At 39.2% G+C, this 20,606-nt stretch overlaps 1 protein-coding gene across 32 annotated transcripts in view; it reads right to left on the reverse strand.

Moving 5' to 3' along the window:
• The window catches only part of PLD1 (phospholipase D1), a 224,320-nt gene that overhangs the window by 117,369 nt on the left and 86,345 nt on the right, over positions 1 to 20,606 (reverse strand). For 22 of the 32 annotated variants that reach the window (XR_014822370.1, XR_014822368.1, XR_014822369.1 and 19 more), the window contains 6 exon segments: positions 19,751 to 19,896; positions 19,175 to 19,280; positions 18,355 to 18,420; positions 13,968 to 14,026; positions 12,631 to 12,723; positions 2,776 to 2,928 (listed from right to left, as the gene is read on the reverse strand). Coding sequence is in view for 24 of the 32 variants with exons in the window: in XM_013990128.3 (XP_013845582.1) it covers positions 2,776 to 2,928; positions 12,631 to 12,723; positions 13,968 to 14,026; positions 18,355 to 18,420; positions 19,175 to 19,280; positions 19,751 to 19,896 (623 nt within the window). In the remaining 8 variants the exon portion in view is untranslated. 32 annotated transcript variants of the gene reach the window in all.

Here is a 20,606-nt window from a genome sequence, read left to right on the forward strand (position 1 = left end):
ATCCAACATGGGATATAAAAACAATTGTAAAGAGAGGCGGGCCCTCTTTTTTCACACATGCACGGGCACTCCCTCTCTCTCTAAAAATGTACTTTCACTTTAATGAATTTGTAAAATGCCTGTTGTTTCAGCGTTTTGCCACTACAGCAGGGTGTGGACCAAGGAAACAGCAATTTTATCATTCCAGAACAAACTCTATCAGAGGCATAAGATGAGGTCCAACATCTAAGTGTAAGAGTTGTTGGTTCCTGTGCAGGACATTTCCCTTTGGACTGCCTGGTGTCTATTCCCTCAGCCTCTGGAAACACCCTGATTGTGCTTTAGGAGGGTAATTTCTTCCCTCCTTCCTTACTCTGAGTCCATCAAAGTCAACACAATGGCATGTTCCAGCCCTGATCCCAAACACTGGCTCAAGGATGAGGACATAAGCCAGTTCCACCCCATATGTGAGAACAAAACCAAGGACTTGTTCGGAAATTCCAGGAAGAGATTCTTCCTTCCACTGAAGCAGGTTTGGTACCACCAGAGGACCAGGCTGAGGATGGAGCAAACCCACAGGAGACAGAGCTTGGAGAAGCTAGGAAACTGTGTCTCCATGACATAGTTTGAGACTTTGCATTAGCCATGCCTAACGTGGCTGATTAATTACCTCTGATAAAAGCTAGATTGCATTGGATTTTTCTGTCATCAATGACCAATCTATCCTAAATGGTTACAGATTTCTAAGTGCTGAAAAAAGATACAGAGTAAGAGATTACAGAAAGCTATTACATGGCAAATGTCAGAACTGCCGACTACCACCAAGAGGTGAAAATAAGTTATCCAAATTTGATGTTCAGAGAAAACACGGTGTTGGAGCTAGCAGTCTCCCTGCCATTTAGAGAGAAACCCATCTCAATATGAGAAGCACATTGAGAGTGAGGAGGGAGAGTTTGCCCTTGAGGGGAAATGCACTGATCCTGATGAGATGCAGGGGAGGGGCTAAAATAATTATTTATAAAGATTGGGGATGTCCAAGCTGGTCCCCTCAACATGTGCGAGAATGTTGCCTGGCTTTTGTCTGGCTGGCGAATGCTCTGGTGTCGGGGTGGCAGGGTGAGGGGAGGCGTGGAGGCACTTGGGGGTGGGAAGGGGGGCATCTCCATCGCTGGGGCAGGCCAGACACGGGTTTCTGTGGGCAGGGTCACCAGGGCACAGAACGTGCCTGGGCTTGAGTCAGTATGTAAGTACTGCCCAACGTGAAAACCAGTTAGGAGGAAAAGATATTGCAGAAGAGATAAATGACAAACAGGGGTGTTGTCAAAGATAAATGATAAACAGGGGTGAATCAGAGTTAGGAGAAAACAAAACAAAACTATTCCAAACATGGAGATAGGAAGAGGAAAGGTGAAGAGGTAATCTAAACACAGGTGAGAAGGGATGATAAAGAAAACTGAAAAGCTGCATTAGGGCGGGGGTGTTAATAACGGCAGAGAGACACAAGGCCTCAGATTGCAAATGGAGGAATCTGAGCTTATTTGATACAGTGAGGAAGACCACTTACACCAGGGAGGAAGCAGATGAAACCTGGTCCTGCATGGATTCGTTTGGCAACAATGCCCAAGTCAATAAGGATAGGAAATGGAGATAAGACAGTGAGTAAAGTAACTTATAGCTACAATGAGAATTGTGGCCTGATTTCTTCCGTCCTCTGAAATATAAGAATGTAGTACCAGGAGGAAGGTTTAATGGCAGCACTATTACATTTCCAGTAACCAATCCTGAACCTTCTATTGTCAGAGATCAGGAAGTTCAGCATTTTTTTACACACACACAAACGTACATGCAAACATATACCAGTAAGAGTAATATATTTATATATAATACATATATTTAATGTCAGTATGTATAAAGAGAGAAATATATATATATATATATATATATATATATATATATATATGTGTATGAGGCTAAACTTTATAGGAACAAATGTATAGATACATAGAGAAATACAAACATTATATTGTATAACTACAACCTTCCAGAAAGAAACATATTTATCAGAAATATCGAAAATATACACTCCAATATCCCTCAAGGTATATTTCTTTTTTTTTCTCTTTTGTCCCTTTGGGGCCTCACCCGAGGCATATGGAGGTTCCCAGGCTAAGGGTCCAATTGGAGCTGTAGCCATCAGCCTATGCCACAGCCACAGCAATGCCAGATTCAAGCCGTGTCAGCGACCTACACCACAGCTCAAGGTAACGCAGGTTCCTTAACCCACTGAGCAAGGCCAGGGATCGAACCTGTGTCCTTATGGATATTGGTAAGGTTCATTAACTGCAGAGCCACAACGGGAACTCCTAATTTTTTTTTCCTTCAGGGTATCTTTCTTAAAAATCTGTGTGTAAACAGAATTTTTGTAAATCACGTAACTTTTTACATGTTTGTTAATTAAAGGATATCAGGTTGTAAAGTAAAATTTTACTTTTTAAAACTACAAATTATCACTCATCTGTTCAGTAAATCGGTATTATTGAGTAATCGATTTTGCTAAGATAGGCATATATTTCGTTAAAACAGGCACACAGTAACACATGGGATCATTTCTTCTGACTTGAACATAGGATATTCTACTCTTAAAAATGAACATAAAGAAAAGCAGTTTCATTACTTTTGACTGAGGATGAATTCCACAATTTCTAACATCTAAATTATTTCACATTCTTCTTCACTTAAGGTTGGAAGAAAAACTCTGTTTTTCAGTGTAATTTAAAAAATACTTGCAATTTCTACCTTGAAAGATTATCAATTCGTAGTCCATATTTTGTCTCTGTCTCCTTCTTCCCCACCTTAATTTTGAATTCTTTATCTACCAGCAGGACGAAGGCAATAGCACCACTGTCTGGTTTCATATACAGTAAAAAGGAATCTTTCACTATCAACCACCTGCAAGAAGGAAATAAATATTTTTTTGAGTTGCACTGAATTTACTGAAATGAAATGAACCAACAGACAAGTCTGAATTAAACATTCTAGCAGACAGCAGACATAATTTTATTTTCTACACAAGGGATTTATTTTTTAATAAAACTCACTATGAAAGAATAAAATAATAAAAATATCTTTCTATTACTTTTTTCTGAGAGGTACTGGCATCAAGCAATTCAAGACAATTCAATATCTCTTTAAACACTAATGGAGAGTTCCCTGGTGGTGAAGCAGGTTAAGGATCTCATATTGTCACTGAAGAGGCTTGGATTGATCCCTGGCCAAGAATTTCCACAAGCTGTGGGCAGGGTAAAAACAAACAACAAACCACACTAATAGCAAAGCCTGAAAGAAAGCCAATAATAGTAGGCAGGGCTCATAAGATGCAGCAGCACAACTGTTGGCAAAGTGAACTGGGTTGGTGTTGGTCAAATAAACCACCATAAAAGAGGCAAATAAATCTCTCCGTAAGTAAAATCCCCCCTTTAAAACACCTACAGTAAGCATGCAGTACTTTATAATATTCCATTGTTCATTTCAAATTATTTGTGGCTTTAAGGACCATTAATAAGTGATGTTCAGTGGAACATGATCTCTCAAAAGCACATCTGCATTCAATTCAACATATGTGTAAGAGCTTCGTGATGAAAAAGTACAGTGATAAACCACGAGTTTGGGTGAAGTTCTCAAAGGAGCTTCTTAGGCTAGTGGGGCACAAGGAAAATTCTAGGCTGTACTGGACAGGTGCTAGAAGAAAAGAGCAAAAAGTCATGTGTGTAAGGAGGAGGCAGTCCTTAGCTCTGACTAAGAGAATGAGCTGGTGGCATTTGCTCAAAGAGCTGGTGTCTGAGTGAGGCCAGGGAGGAACCCATCAGGTAGAGACTAGGGGGTTGGTCAAGGTGTACCCCCCTCACAAAGGGGAGAGTTAGCAAAGGTGCTAAGAGTTGAGGATGCTACCTATCTCGGGAGAAAGTTTGGAAGGCCAAAGTTTCAGGGAGTGTAGTAAGGGAAAACAGACAGATGAGGGTAGATGGGGGGAACGGGCAAAGGCCACACTGAGGAGGATACGAAGGCCATGCCAAGGAGGCTGATTTTATATCATGGAACCAGTGTTTTCTAAATTTGCCTGACTGGAGTTCCATCATTGCTCAGAGGAAACAAATCTGACCAGTAATCATGAGGAGGCAGGTTCAATCCCTCTCCCCACTGAGTGGGTTAAGGATCCGGCGTTGCTGAGAGCTGTGATGTAGGTCGAAGATACAGCAGATGAATCTTGGATCTGGTATTGATGTTGCTGTGGCTGTGGCACAGCCTGTGGACCCCTAGCCTGGGAACTTCCAAATGCTGTGGGTGCAGCTCTTAAAAAAAAAAAAAAAAAAAAAAAAAAATTTGCCTGATCACTAGAATCTCTTGAAGTGCTTGTTAAAAAAATAGATTCCCAGGCCCCATCACAGATCCATTCAAAAAGGCCTAACAATCTGTGTTTTTAATGAAGACATCCAGGTGCTTATTACATGAGGGAGCTCTCATGCTCTGGCAAGGTGATGGGACAATAAATCATGGGAACCGTGTTTTAGAAAGGGATGAGGGATAAGGAGGGATGCACCGTATCAGGTTAGCAAGTTGCTGCAATAACAGAGAACAGTGCTTCTCACACTTCATGGTAAATACGCATCACCTGGGAATCTTGTTAAAATGCAGTTTCTGATTTGTAGGTCTGGGGCAGGGCCTGAGAGTCTGCATTCCAGCAGACTCAAAGGGGATGCTGAGGTCAAGACCATCCATTGAGTAGTAAGGACACATATGATAGGCGTGATACTGACAATGGAAAGAGCAAGAGAGAAGGGGAAGTGTTGATTTAAAGTGAAAACAAATGGAAATTTGTCACGTTTCAGCTAACATATTTACCTTCAACTGTGTAGTTATGGAATGATTTGGTAGATAACTAAATTAAGTAACAATGGGAGTATTACATCCCATGTTAGGCAACATAAAGCACATTATGAAATAGGTAAGGTCAGAACACCTGATCAAAAATTAAGTAATATTGTAACATGGGAACTTAGCATTGATAAGAAATCTATGATAAATCGTTACTTAAATTGCTAATGATATTACATTTTAGTGGCTAATTTGGGATTTAATGAAGACAAATTTCCATTGATTTCCATAGTTTCATTTATTTCATTTTTTTTATAGGCTGTATACTTTCCAATAAAAGGGGGTGGGATGGATTAGGATAACACAGTTAAGGACATACATGTGATATGGTTAATAAAAGGAAAAACATCAAGGTCACAGAAAGAAATAACCTAACCACAACACTAATAAAATTATACTGATGGAACATCGATGTAGGTTTGGGCTTCCTGATTTTTCTTATCAAATGAATAAAGAAATAAAGAGGTCTCCCACCAAAAAACCAAAAAATTTCAAAGAAAGTTTCTCACTTGGAACCTAACCTAAGGCAACTGATAGTAATAATGGAAAACATTTTCAATAATTTTCAGCAAATGCAAAAATTACATGTTTTATAAGAACTCTCATAACACTGCTCCATATGAATGCCAAGGCCATGATGTCAAATGGTAACTCGATCATTCTGATGGGGCTGAGTTATGAGACAGGGACATGCAGCTGCCTGTTGATAAACATCAGTCAAGGTTAAGAGAGAGTAGATGGATCACGTATCAGTTAAAGGTCCTTCTTTACCTGCAGTACCTTGTCAAGGCTTGACTTTTTTAGTAAGCTAGAGAGCAGAAAGCAGGGCACAGGCTCCTAACACCTATGTGCCATGGTGCTGACCGGGAAGGAGACACAGGCTTTAAAAACCACAGCTGGCAGGTTTGCCAAACTATGAAAGAAAGTCAAGCATACCAGACTTGGGAACTTGCCTGCCTAGAAGTCAAGGGTACCTAAATGGCATCAGAGCCAGCTCTGGCCAGAGCTCCAAACCAGAGACAACAGAGTGGGAGGACGAGGGGCTAACAAAACCAACAAGCACAGGCTCTTGGCATAACCGCCAAGGCTAAGTACTGCAAAACAAGCCCTCAGGAATAGACCAGAGGTACCACTGTGCAGAAATACCCTCCTGCAGCAGAACACCAGCTGAGAGAGATGCCGATGTACGCTGCAACATCTGGCAGGAATGGGAACTTTTCTCTCACAGAGGCTACAAACAGCCTTGGTCAGCAACAGAAATCAGAGGGCTGAGTGTAGCGTCGGACCAAGGCACTGCTCAACCTGGGGCTCCATCAACAATGTGTCTTATATGAAAGCTTCTTCCCTTGCCCTTCTAAGACCTGGCAGACTGGAAACATAGGACTGTTCAGTGACTGCTGAAGGCAGGAGATGATGGTTTCTGTTTTGACAATGATGTGTTGTTCTCTGTAACAGCCATTAGCTATCAGGTGAATTGACTCCTGGCCTTTATTTATAACTCTTCTTAATGATGCCATTCATTAAAACTCTTCAGGTTTCTTTCCTTTCTCTTGTCAATATGTTTTTTTTTTTCTTTAACAGAAGGATATGCATCAAGAAAGGAATCTATCAAGCAACCTTTTGGGCATCAAGACCTGCTGCACAGGGACTAAGTGTCTGCCTTGACGTCAGCTTTCCTGGGCTCCAATTCTGTCTGGTTCTACCACTCGCTGCTTGTATGAGCTTGGATAACCAAACCTGAGGTCTAATCCAGAAAATGAGGATGACAGTAATGCCCAGCTCATAGTGTTTCTGAAGGTCTCTAAGATGGCTCACTGACATTGCTCAGCATACTGCCTGGTACCAATAAATGTAAGCTTCTATGAATGCTCTTGTTCTAAATCAGGTGACGTCATGGTCTATTTTAACAAGATGCTTTCCACCTGTGCTAATAATACTTGCCGCATCATTAAAACACAGATAGACCCATCTGAGCTAGACATGGCCTTCTCAGCCTCATATCCTATTAGTCTCTCCCATCACATTGGTCTTGCTGGTCCTAAGACTTGCTAAGCTTGTTCTTTGGGCTTCCATATTTGCTATTCCTTACCTAGAAATTATTTCTTCAGATCCTCACATAGGCAGTTCCTCCTGTCAATCAATCCTTTGCTTAAACATTCCTCCACAGAGAGGCTATCCCAGGCTCTCAGCCACCCCCTATTCCATCCTGCTTAGCTTTTTCATAGCATTTATCACTATCTGGAAGTATTTATTTGTCTTGTGTTTATTGTCTTTCCTCCACTAGAAAGTGAGATCTTTTAGAGCAGGGAATATATGCCATATCCACTGGTACCTTTCCAGGGCCCAGAGCAAGTCTTCAAGCAAAGCAACTGTCTCGCCTAAATAATGGCTGCACAAGTGGCTCCAAGAGAGTAAATGAAATCATTTAGACATGGTCACTGTCTAAAAGTTATAATTATTGTATAGCTGCCAGTTCAGTAAAGTAACTGCTAAACTTATTTCTTAAACACTACCTCTTTCATATTAAGACATTATTTGAGATAAGGAACTTACCATCCAGCCCATCAATAGGATGTGCTATTTAAGCAGATGTTTCAATTGAGGGAAGAAATGTTTGCTGTGTTTGCTGTCTTTTTCCTTTACACTTGTGTCTGAGATAAGATCATCATGAGACTTGATTGAAAGTTTGATTGTCTTGTTTGCCTTATGTCAGTTTGTCAGTATAGAATTATAAAGTGATCAGAATGGTTTTTATGGACACGAAAATAAAAAATAGAGTTATGACTGAGTGTTGCCCTTAAAAGTAACTGCTATTTACAGGATATAAGATTAACATTCAGAAGTCAGTTGCATTTCTGTATACCAGCAATGAAATATTAGAAAAGGAACACAAAAATACGATACCTTTTAAAATTGTACCTCACAAAATCAAATACCTCGGAATACACCTGACCAAAGAGGTAAAGGACCTATGTGCCGAGAAGTATAAAACTTTAATCAAAGAAATCAAAGAAGATGTAAAGAAATGGAAAGATATTCCATGCTCCTGGATTGGAAAAATCAATATTGTAAAAATGGCCATACTACCCAAAGCAATCTACAGATTCAATGCAATCCCTATCAAATTACCCATGACATTTTTCACAGAACTAGAACAAACAATCCAAACATTTATATGCAACAACAAAAGACCCAGAATTGCCAAAGCAATCCTGAGAAACAAAAACCAAGCAGGAGGCATAACCCTCCCAGACTTCAAGAAATACTACAAAGCCACAGTCATCAAAACAGTGTGGTACTGGTATCAAAACAGACAGACAGACCAATGGAACAGAATAGAGAATCCGGAAATAAACCCTGACACCTATGGTCAATTAATCTTTGACAAGGGAGGCAGGAACATCAAATGGGAAAAGGAAAGTCTATTCAGCAAGCATTGCTGGGAAACCTGGACAGCTGTATGCAAAGCAATGAAACTAGAACACACCCTCACACCATGCACAAAAATAAACTCCAAATGGCTGAAAGACTTAAATATACAACAGGACACCATCAAACTCCTAGAAGAAAACATAGGCAAAACACTCTCTGACATCAACATCATGAATATTTTCTCAGGTCAGTCTCCCAAAGCAATAGAAATTAGAGCAAAAATAAACCCATGGGACCTCATCAAACTGAAAAGCTTTTGCACAGCAAAGGAAACCAAAAAGAAAACAAAAAGACAACTTTCAGAATGGGAGAAAATAGTTTCAAATGATGCAACCGACAAGGGCTTAATCTCTAGAATATATAAACAACTTATACAACCCAACAGCAAAAAAGCCAATCAAGCAATGGAAAAATGGGCAAAAGACCTGAACAGACATTTCTCCAAAGAAGATATACAGATGGCCAGCAAACACATGAAAAAATGCTCAACATCGCTGATTATAAGAGAAATGCAAATCAAAACTACCATAAGATACCACCTCACACCAGTCAGAATGGCCATCATTAATAAATCCACAAATAACAAGTGCTGGAGGGGCTGTGGAGAAAAGGGAACCCTCCTGCACTGCTGGTGGGAATGTCAACTGGTACAGCCACTATGGAGAACAGTTTGGAGACACCTGAGAAATCTATACATAGAACTTCCATATGACCCCGCAATCCCACTCTTGGGCATCTATCCGGACAAAACTCTCCTTAAAAGAGACACATGCACCCGCATGTTCATTGCAGCACTATTCACAATAGCCAGGACGTGGAAACAACCCAAATGTCCATCAACAGATGATTGGATTCGGAAGAGGTGGTATATATACACAATGGAATACTACTCAGCCATAAAAAAGGATGACATAATGCCATTTGCAGCAACATGGATGGAAGTAGAGAATCTCATACTGAGTGAAATGAGCCAGAAAGACAAAGACAAATACCATATGATATCACTCATAACTGGAATCTAATATCCAGCACAAATGAACATCTCCTCAGAAAAGAAAATCATAGACTTGGAGAAAAGACTTGGCTGCCTGATGGGAGGGGGAGGGAGTGGGAGGGATCGGGAGCTTGGGTTTATCAAACACAACTTAGAATAGATTTATAAGGAGATCCTGCTGAATAGCATTGAGAACTATGTCCAGACACTCATGTTGCAACAGAAAAAAGGTGGGGAAAAAAATGTAATTGTAATGTATACATGTAAGGATAACTTGATCCCCTTGCTGTACAGTGGGAAAAATAAAAAATAAAAAAAGTAACTGCTATTTAGAAACCAATAGCTTTCTACTGTGGGAAACTTTCTAAATGAATTTTGTCAGCTACATCGTATCATCTTTATTTGGTACTGATATTTTATATCCCACGAATGTGACTCATTTATATGGAACCGAGGCTTCAATCTTCATGGAAAGATTTACCCAATTTAAAATGATGACACATTTCATTCCAGGGAGGATCATATCTTTTTAGATTGTCCTGGTTGAAGTCTGATTTAATCCAAAATTTAAAAAGTGGGGGAGGTACATTTCCATTCCATAACAAAGTCTCCCCTCTCCCCATCTTTTCAGCTGCCCTTTCTCATAGAAGATACAACCAAAGGTCAGTTCCTTGGCTTCTGTAGCTGAAGTCACCCTCTGCGGTCCTCACACCCCTCACTATCCCACTGCCTTCAAAGCTCTGATCACCACCTACATTGATGTCATTCACATTGCATGTCAGCTTCTCCATTGCCTGCGTTCCCCTCCAATAATGTTCCGTGAGGGCAGGGACATTGTCTTGCTCACCAATGTTCTCACAGCAGCTAGAACACAGCCTGGCAAACATTAGGCACTCAATACATGACTGAATGGACCAAACGAAGGTTTCCATTTCTTGGGTTGCTCCAGAAGGCACCTCTGAGACAGGGACATAAGTTTGTAAAGGGATTTCTTAGGGAGCCAGGGAGGGAAGGAAAGGAAGGAAGAGCAAGAAGGGGCCATCGAAGATGGCTCTTAGTTGACTCCTGCCAGCTGTTGGTTGAGGGCTGCTCTTAGGGGCTGCGAACACTTCCAGCCCACTCTGCTCAGGCAGCCCAGAGCAAGTCTTCAGTCAGGTGAAGACATGCAGGTGCTTGCAGTCTTCAAATCCACGCTTGGCACTCAGCAGTAACCTTAGGCAAAGTTGATGACTGGGGAGAAGTAAGCAGGAGGAATCTTCAGCAGGGTCCTATGGCCTGGGAAGCCCTGCCTCCTAGAGAGGCATGGCATGGGACAGGGAGCAAGGGCAGGAGCAGGCTGGCTCACTCCATTGCTCCTTCAGGTTGGCATTTAGTGTCTCCCAGGGTTGTGTACAAATGGGGGTGGGAGAGGTGGGAAGGTACCTCAAGTGAGAATTTCTGGATTTCTTGTGCTATTACTTAAACCCTAAGCTTCTGGGGACATTTATGTAAGTTAATTAGTCTATTTGAAAATAATTTTTTTCTAGTCTTTTATTTATCTTTTTATTTTAGTAAAAAAAAAAAAAAGGTTTTTGTAGAACAGAAGTTTTCAATTTTCTCTGGCATAATCTCTTGATCTTTTTCTTATAATGTCTCCTAGCCTTTCAACACCCAAAAAACAAAAGCCCAACTTAACAGTACTCTTTGCTGGTAGTGTATCTGAAATATGTTTAAAGATAGATCCTAGTTTTAAGTTTATATATTTTTAGCACACATAGAGCTCAATTTCATATTTATATCTGAGTTCATGTATCTTTCTCAAGGTTAGAGAAATAACATATTTCTTAATCATTTTCAAAATCCCAGTAAATTATCATTGTGACAAATAGCTATTGTCTACTATGTTCAAACTATTGTGATAAATGTTTGAGAAATAAGAACCAGGTAAGAACACTGCTCCATGGGGAGTCTTTAGCTGGATAGGGCATAGAATATAAATTAAAGTTCTCTGTCTATGTCACACTCACCATAATATATATTCTCGCAAACACAGATCTAAAATTATCCCTGAACTCTGACCAATCTTTTTTTTTTTTATTCTTAATGTATAGTTTAGTGGGGTTTTAATATATTTTAGTTCAGTATATTTGTAAATTTGTGCATCATCATCATTAATATCTAATTCCAGGATATTTCCATCACCCATAAAGAAAGCCCACACCCTAGTAGTAACTCCCTATTCCCCTCCTCCCGTAGCCCCTGGAAACCACCCATCTACTCTGTCTCTACAGATTTGTTTATTCAGGACATTTCATATGAATGGAATTATATATGTGACCTTTTGATTCTGTATTTTTTTCACTAAGTGCAATGTTTTCAAGGTTCATTCATGATATAACATGTATCAGTACTTCCTTTTTTTATTAAAATTTTAAAAATTTTATTCAGACTAATTCACAAACCATAAAATTCATCTTTAAAATGTACAATTTAATGGTTTTTAGTATATTCATGAATTTGTGCAACAGTCATGGCCATCTAATCCCAGACATTTTCCAGAAAGACTCTCCATACTCCTTAGTATTCTTCATTCCTTTTTTATAGTCAAATAATATTCCACCATGTAGATATATACATTTTGCTTAACCATTCATCAATCAATGGACATCAGAGTTATTTCTACATTTTGTCTATTCTGAATAATGCTGTTATGAACATTCACGTATAAGTTTTAATATAGATTTTTTTTTCAATACTCTTTGGAAGTAGTTAGAAGTGGATTTGCCAGGGGATGTGGTTAACTCTATGTTTAACATTTGAGGAATTGCCACATTGTTTTCCAAAGTGGCCACACTATTTGACATTTGTACCAGCAATATATGAGGGCTCCAGTTTCTCTCCATCCTTGTCAATACTTGCTATTGTCCATCTTTTTTTTATTTTTAATTATAGCCATCCTAGTGGGTGTGAAGTTGTGTATCATTGTGGTTTTGATTTATATTTCCCTAATGACTAATGATATTGAGCATATTTACTTGTGTTATTGGCCACTCTATATATTCTTTGGCTGACCAGTTGTTTTTTTTTTTTTAATCCTATGGCCCACTGCTTTTTTTATGTATTTAATGCATAAATTTGCACATGCTGCCTATAAGTTCAAGTTTGAGTAGAGTGTTTAAATGGATGCTGAAATTTAGAACCTAAACTAATTTAAAATTTTCTGTGTCATGACTTTCGAAGATTTATAATTAAAAACTAGCATATAAAAATTCCCTAAATATCTAATTTATTAAAACAAAACTCTTAAGTCCTACCTTTTTGACCACCGGTAGCAGGCTCTTCCCTGACCACAGCAATTCAGGCCTGGTATTCTGTGTCCTCCAGATCTTTTCATTATCATACCTTCTCTGAAAGAGACATCAAGTTAACCCATCATCTTCAAACTTCCAACTCACACTTAGCTGATACAGCCTCACAACTTGGGACTAAATAAACTGTTTCATTCTCACATGCCCCACTCCACTCCTTCCTCCTTCATGTTTACTAGGCTGAGTCCCCGTAGCAGCTAATCTTTTTTTTGCGGGGGGAGGGGGGTTTAGGGCCGTGTTTGTGGCATATGCAAGTTCCCAGGGTCAGGGTCGAATTGGAGCTACAGCTGCTGCCAACACCACAGCCATACCAACGCCAGATCCGAGCCCCATCTACAATTTACACTACAGCTCATGGCAACGCCGGATCCTTAGCCCACTGAGCGAGGCTAGGGATCGAACCTGCATCCTCATGGATCCTAGTCAGATTCGTTTTCACTGAGCCATGACAAGAACTCCACAGCTAATCTTTAAAAACAGATATAGACCTGTGTTGGCTCTGGGGGCAGCATAATTCTGCTGCACACACTGCAGGACCTTAAGCATCCCAGCTTCTAGCTCTAAGTGCTGAGGATTCCCTCCAGTCATTATGCCAAACATTGCCAAATGTCTGCGCAGAGAAGTTTCAGCTGCTGTTGAGGTGCCCACCCACAGATTCCAGGGTATTTCTGCATCTCTTCACCTACAGTTCTAGAACCAAGCCACACTAAACACAGAGTAAAGCTATTACTTTGGAAAGAGAAATATCTTGGTTTTGAAAGATGTGAAAAGAACGAACAATAATAATGGCTAACCCAACAAAAAAATTAAAACAACTACTGAAGTTAAGCTCTTTCTAATGTCAGGCTCTCATATTGTGAAGGAAAATAATAATCATTAAGTAAATTTAAATCCTGTTATACTAACATACATTTCACACAGTATGATTTTTCAGTCATTAAAATGAGTGATACACAGCTTTTATGATTGAAAAAAAGGATCTTGTATATTTGATTTTTAATGCCTTCTCCCACACATTATATTTGCCACCTCTGTTAAATACCCCTGCTGTGGGTTAGAGGAAATCTGAGCTGAGCACATGGGGAGGAGGGTGGAGCAGTTGCCACTCTTGTTTAATGCAGCAAGATACTCTGTCTTATATAAATAGGCCTTGCAGGTGCTCTAACTCTGTTGGGAAGAAAAGCGGCTAAGTGAAGACAGGCGAGTTCCATCACCTTGGCATACATCAATTGTTAATGCCCATCAAGTTTTCTCACTTCTCAGAAACCCAACATGAAACTTACATGCCCTTTGGTCCCAAATCATGGATGAAAGACAGCTGGCTTATGTCAAGGAACTCTGTCTAAAAAGAGGCCAAAAAAACCATACTTTAGAATGAAAAAAAAAAAAAGAGAGAGAGAGAGGGAGAAATTTTTGCATTCAAAAAAACACTATTAGGTACTTCCATTTATAAACAATCTGGGGTACTCCTACAGATCAATAACAGTGGTACTGCCGTGAAAGAGTACACATTAGGAGCAGTTAAAACACAGCCAAGAAAGTGATGTGTGCACTAAGATGTAGAGACAAAATGCTGAAGAAGTCATGGAGAGATCTGCCAACAGCAGTAGACCATGGCAATATCGACCTTAATAGAAAATCAAAGGCAAAAAAAAAAAATGCTCCTGGCTTTAGGAGGCAGAGAGGAGACCAGACATGGAAAACACTCCACATCAGCCAAGTTCTGTGGGAAGAGCCAAAGGAGTTACAGAGTTATAGTTATAAAGAGAAGGTGACTTCTTCCTAGCTAATATGACATCACAGAGGAAATGGCATCTGATCTGGGCTTGAAAATGAGATTAATAAAATGAAACATAACAACTTTCCCTTGAAGTTTTGTATGTGTGATTGGGATTATCTAATATTAACTTTGTAAGAAAAATTACACATCTCTCAAAAGTTGTCAGTACTTGTGAGGTCGAATTAAATGCTTGATTTTCTTTCTTAAGGTTCTTTGAGGAAATCTTTAAAATTCAAAAAGATTTAAATATCTTTGAAATCCTCAAATAAAATGTATCTTCACATAGTGCATTTTATAAGGATTTTGAAAGTTAAGGTCTTTATATTTTATTTCTTGTACAAAACATGGTGATTCGGTACCATACATTTTTTAAATCTGATTTGTGGAAATGCTTTCTAAATGGAAAATGTAGAAATGCATAGGTTATTAGAAGTGATACTACAGACTTTAAGCCACAGAATCCAAAATGCCTTAAAATCCTAAGCCACAACTTCTCGTTTTATCGCTAGGGAGCAGAGAGAAAACACTAATCCTAGTTTACACTGGAAGAAACTACTACAGAGGCGTAACTAATTTATGCAAAGTCAGAGACTCTGAATGGTAAAACAGGAAATAAAAAGCAAAAATCAGGGAAACCACTTATCTAATACCTGGATATTTTCTTATTCACACAGCTCTTATCAAATAGTTGACAACAGAAATATTCTTTGAAATAATTCAGAAATCATAACTTCAGGATGTCATAGCAAAATTGCTAAATCTAAAGAATTTCATTTAGGAGTTCTCACTGTGGCACAGTGGAAATGAATCTGACTAGGAAACACGAGGTTTGATCCCTGGCCTCGCTCAGTGGGTTGAGGATCTGGCATTGCCGTGAGCTGTGATTTAGGTCGCAGATGCAGCTCAGATTCTGTGTTGCTATGGCTGTGGTGTAGGCCAGCAGCTGTAGCTCTGATTTGGTCCCTAGCCTGGGAACCTCCATATACTGCAGGTGTGGCCCTAAAAAAAAAGCAACAACAAAAAAAAAAAGCAAAAGAACTTCATCTAAATAAAAAGGTACACATTGGCAATGGAGAAAATTTAAAGTTGTGTTAAGATAAAATTTATATTTCTAATGGTTTATTAAAGAGAATTGTGAAGAAAGAGCTAGTCCTTTTATACAGAAAAAAATCTTTGGCAATGTTATGTTCTAGTACAGATTTGGAAATGAAAACAAATGTGGTAAAGCCAATTTTGAAACAAACCTAAATAATATCATTTGAAATTTAACAAAGATTGTATTAAACTTCTCAATGCATCTTCAATGATAAGAATTCCAGTCCTGGAGTTTCCTGTCGTGGCTCAGCAGAAATGAATCTGACTAGTATCCATGAGGACACAGGTTGGATCCCTGGCCTCACTCAGTGGGTTAAGGATCCAGCATTGCTGTGAGCTGTGTTGTAGGTCACAGATGCAGCTTGGATCTGTCATTGCTATGGTTGTTGCATAGGCCATCAGCTCTAGCTCCAATTTGACCCCTAGCCTGGGAACCTCCTTATGCAGCAGGGGCAGCCCTAAAAAAAAAAAAAAATGACAAAGAATTCCAGTCCTCATTTGGGCAGGTGATTCTCAGGAATAAGAATTCAATGATCAATTTAGTCTGACAATATTTCATTGGACTTACAGATCTCTGAATAATGTACTAAGCAGTATCTTTTTTGTTTTCAAAGGAACTTATGAAAAACACATTTAAATGTTAGAGAAACAGGAAGCAAGGCGTGCCCTTGCCAAGGGACAAGAAACAAGCCCTGGGGGAATAACAGACACCAGAAATTACTGGGGGCTTGTTTTACACATACAAAAATATACATTAATTATATGTGATTATGTAAAAATAACTTTTAATATGCTTTTTGCAGACAGAAGTTTTTAACATATGTCTCAATTATCAAAGGAAACACATAGGTGCCAATCTAGTTTCACAAATATGAGAGGCAGAGGCCTGCAAATCTAATCTCTGGACCAGATTATAATTAGTATGAGAGGAAAATAATGATAGAGAATTAAGACAGATCAAATTGTATCCTTTTCTTGAAGCATTCTGGAGAATTCTGCTGTTGGGGAGAATAAGTAGCCATTAAAAATGAGAAATAACATAGTCAGTTGTAACCAGGCTTCCCCTTCCAGCAGAAATGTCTAGAAGACACTTTGGAATGTCTAAATACAATATGGCTGAACTTTTAAAAGATTTTGGAAATCTTTTAAAATCTTTTTAAAAGGTTGATTGGAAAAGAAATTAAAGTGAACATTTTGAAAAACTGTAAAAGTTTTAAAATCAACATTAGACCCCAAAACATAGTAAAGTACATAGAAAGACTCAGCAAGTACTATTCAAGAGCCAAAGGAAATATTAAAGTCAAGTCATAGGCAGGCAGAAAAGTCAAACGAATGGAAAATTATTGCATACTGGTACTACTACAGATTTAAATAATTCTCTATTGAAGAAAACAGCCATGTCTGATTTCATAATACTAGAAGCAATAGCTTTATTTGTTGTGGTCTTTCAAAGACGCACATTCCTGAGTCCTAGAAAGGAAGAAATCCTTCCATTAGCCTTCTCTTGAGATTCTCTGGACTCAAATTGCTGGTCTTACTGGGAAAACTCTTCTCTAGGATTATGAAACCACAGAAGCTTGTTTAAGTCACAGTGTAAGTGGCTGCAGAAGGTGTACTGTGGCTGAGCCCCAGGGTCATTTGTGTGTAAAGGGGAATAGCTGGTCCACACCCAGCCTCCAAATAACACATTGGCAGGCAGCAATAGGGAAGTGAAACCCCCCAGAAACTCCCAGGAGTCAAGGCACTCTTGCTTCCTCTCCTAAATAACCAGAGGGCTTCCCTCTTTCTGTTCATGTGTTTACCTAATGCCATTCCCTAAACTAGAGGCTGAATCCTAACTGCACCTGTTCTGAGGTTCTGCACACATACCATATACCCATGTTCAACCTCCACAGCAGTGCAGTTTATACAAACAAACACAGGCACAAAATATAATAACCCAGTGCACTCTCAGTTATCTGAAACTTTAGATAATTGAAGGCTGACCCTTTAAAAACACCCCCTTCCCTATTTCGAGGGCCTCTAAGAGGGCAGAGCTCATTGATTTCTTCTGCAAAGCCCACTGCCTCCTGCTTGCCAGCTATCTGTCTCCCAAACTTAGCCTCTACAGATACTTCTAAGCCCTACCACCTCTCCTCTCTTTTCTCTGAACTCTCAAGAGCGTTTTCTCTCCTGAGCTTTTCCCATGCTTCTCAATTTCACTTGAAAAGACAGCCCTTTTATAGCCATCATGGGCCAATCAGATGGCAATCTTAAGTATGCCCCTGATAATCTCTGGGTATTCAGCTCTGCTCAACTGTTTTTATTTTAAATTTTTAATTAAAGTATAGTTGATTTACAGTGTTGTGCCAATTTCTGCTGTACAGCAAAGTGACTCAGTCATATACATATATACATTGTTTTTTATATTTTTTTCCATTGCAATCTACTGTTTTCATCACCTATTACTCAATGTTTTTTATTCAGCAATACAAATGCTTTTTGGCATTATTCTGGAAGCCTGAGGAAAGAAGGAGATTCAATTCCAGATAATCTAGCCTGTAGTAGCATTTCAAATTCATTTACATGTATTGTTACAGACATAATAAGTTATATTTGGTATTTTTAAAATAGTATCCCCATAAACCAGATTCTTGCTGTCAAATCAATTTTGTATTCATTTCATTTAGTTTAACCTGAGGAATAATGCAGAAGTGGATACAAGTATTTGTAGGTAATAAAATGATCTAAAATTTAGGCAACACTTTACAATTTTATAAATTACATCAAAATTTAAATAACTGAATAGTACTTACTGTTGCATGATAGTTTCTATACATAGGCATTTTTAGTAACTTTGTTAAGTAATCCTCCAGTTGTTTCTGTAATGTGAATATTTAAGATTAGAGATGTCATCATACTTAAAGAAAAACATAAACAGTAACAATGATGTGATCTTTGTTCCATTTTAACTTCTGTAAACTATTTCAATTATTTGTTAATGCTATTACTGGACGAGGAACCCTGAATACACCCCTTTCAGAACATGGAAGTTTCAGATTACAAAACAGAACCGACATTTACTTGTTAATTTTCTGGTAAAAAATAAAATAAATTAACCTTCTACCCCCTGAAGACCGAAGCAGAGTGTCCTGCTCGTGAGGTCTCTATCTTCCTGTCGTATGTGTCTGTACTCTGTCCTACTCCACTCAGACCCTAACTGCCCCAATATAGCCTGGACATGAGACCATACATTTAGGACAAGCCTCCACAAATTCTGAAACAAATGTATGGAAGTAGATTATTTTAAAAGGATAGATCTCAAGGCCCTCAAGGATGAACTCAATCTTGACTCACAATGAACTCCAGGGGGTTCTGCAGGGAGGGCAGCTTCCTCCCAAAGTCACTCCTGACATAGAACTCTACCTCTTCTGGGGAAAGGCAACCTCCCCAGGGTCAGCGCAGCTTGGGGAAGAAGGATTGCCTAACTAGTTCTGAAGAAGCTAAACCTGCCTGGGTGATGGATAAGCGAGAGAGATAAGGTGCATCCAGACACACCCCACCCCTCAGCAGATGCCATGTTTATAGTGTGCTGTGAAGGTACGTTCAAAGCAGCAGAAGAGTGAAAGGACTCACCCTTCTACCAAAGAACTGCTCTTCTCGGATCATGTTTTCAGATGAACGGGGCAAACTGGGCATCTCTCGAGGCTCTTCTTTGACATTCTGTCTTCTAAATGTGTGTCTAAAACACACACACAGTGCAAACATTTATTAGCTTATCCTTCAAACTATGACTCTCATAACATCTTTGATGAGATGGCTTTTTTTTTTTTTCTTTTTAGGGCTGCACTTGCAGCATATAGAAGTTCCCAGGCTAGGGGTCGAATCAGAGCTGTAGCCGCTGGCCTATACCACAGCCACAGCCCCGTGAGTTCTGAGCCGTGTCTGCAACCCACACCACAGCTCACAGCAACACTGGATCTTTAACCCACTGAGCAAGGCCAGGGATCGAACCCGTGTCCTCATGGATACTAGTCAGGTTCGTTACCACTGTGCCACCATAGGAACTCCAAGATGGCTTATTTTTAGAACAGCCTATCTAATAAACAATATCCATCAACAATGGACTAGTTAGCCAATAGATGAACAAAATATTCTTTCCACCCAACTCGCATACCAGGATAACTTTATAATTAGTCCTGAAACAGTTACCTTCTGGTAGGAATGGGGATTCGGATAAAGGCTTTGTACTTGAGCAACTCTCTGTGAAATTCTTGGAAGTGCTTGAACTTCCTCTTAACTTGCCATTTAAATTCCCCATGTGTTAATTCAATGGTGTAAAGATTGATGCTTGGTACCTACAGTGATAAATAAAAATGGTTTGTATTTGAGATAACGATAAAAATTCCAAAATCAATGAACAATAATTAATAAGTAACATGGAAGTACCTTACAACCCAGTGCATTTATTTTGTGTAAGTACTTGAGCAAAATGGTTTCAAAAACACCCAATTATAGAAATAATATTCTATCAAATATTCATCTTGTACATAAGACAAACTCTGAATCACACCAAAGAGACAAACTCCCACAAATCTTATCACTCCAAATACACACAAACACACACATACACAAACCTCTGAAACAAGAAACTCGGTAAAAGAGACAATGAATGAAAGCCCTAATTAGCTACCAAGAGATTGTCCAAAAGTACAAGCAGTGAACAGACAATTGGAGGGGGCAAGGGGGGAGCTGGAGGAAATGGATTCCGTGGTAGAGCACAATCTTAGCCCACTTTTACTCTTTACAAATGACATGAATGCCCTCTCCTGAAACGCCTTGCAAGGTCCATCCTTGTCTACAATCTTTTCCCTGTCCTGAAGCAACACCAGTGACTAGGAAGGAACAGGATGATTAGAGGGAAAAGAACAAAAGAGCGTCCTACACACAAAATATAGTCCCCCACTATGAACCTAAAATCAATTTCTATTTAAAATATTTTTTTATTAAAATGCAACTATATCTTGGTGGCTGGTGAATTATTTCAAGCAGAAGAGCTAACAGATCT

The sequence above is a fragment of the Sus scrofa genome, chromosome 13 (assembly GCF_054392235.1).
Source record: "Sus scrofa isolate SSC_HxYL_T2T_F1_AM1 chromosome 13, Sscrofa_HxYL_maternal_Yorkshire_Landrace_v2.0, whole genome shotgun sequence".
Classification (NCBI taxonomy): domain Eukaryota; kingdom Metazoa; phylum Chordata; class Mammalia; order Artiodactyla; family Suidae; genus Sus; species Sus scrofa.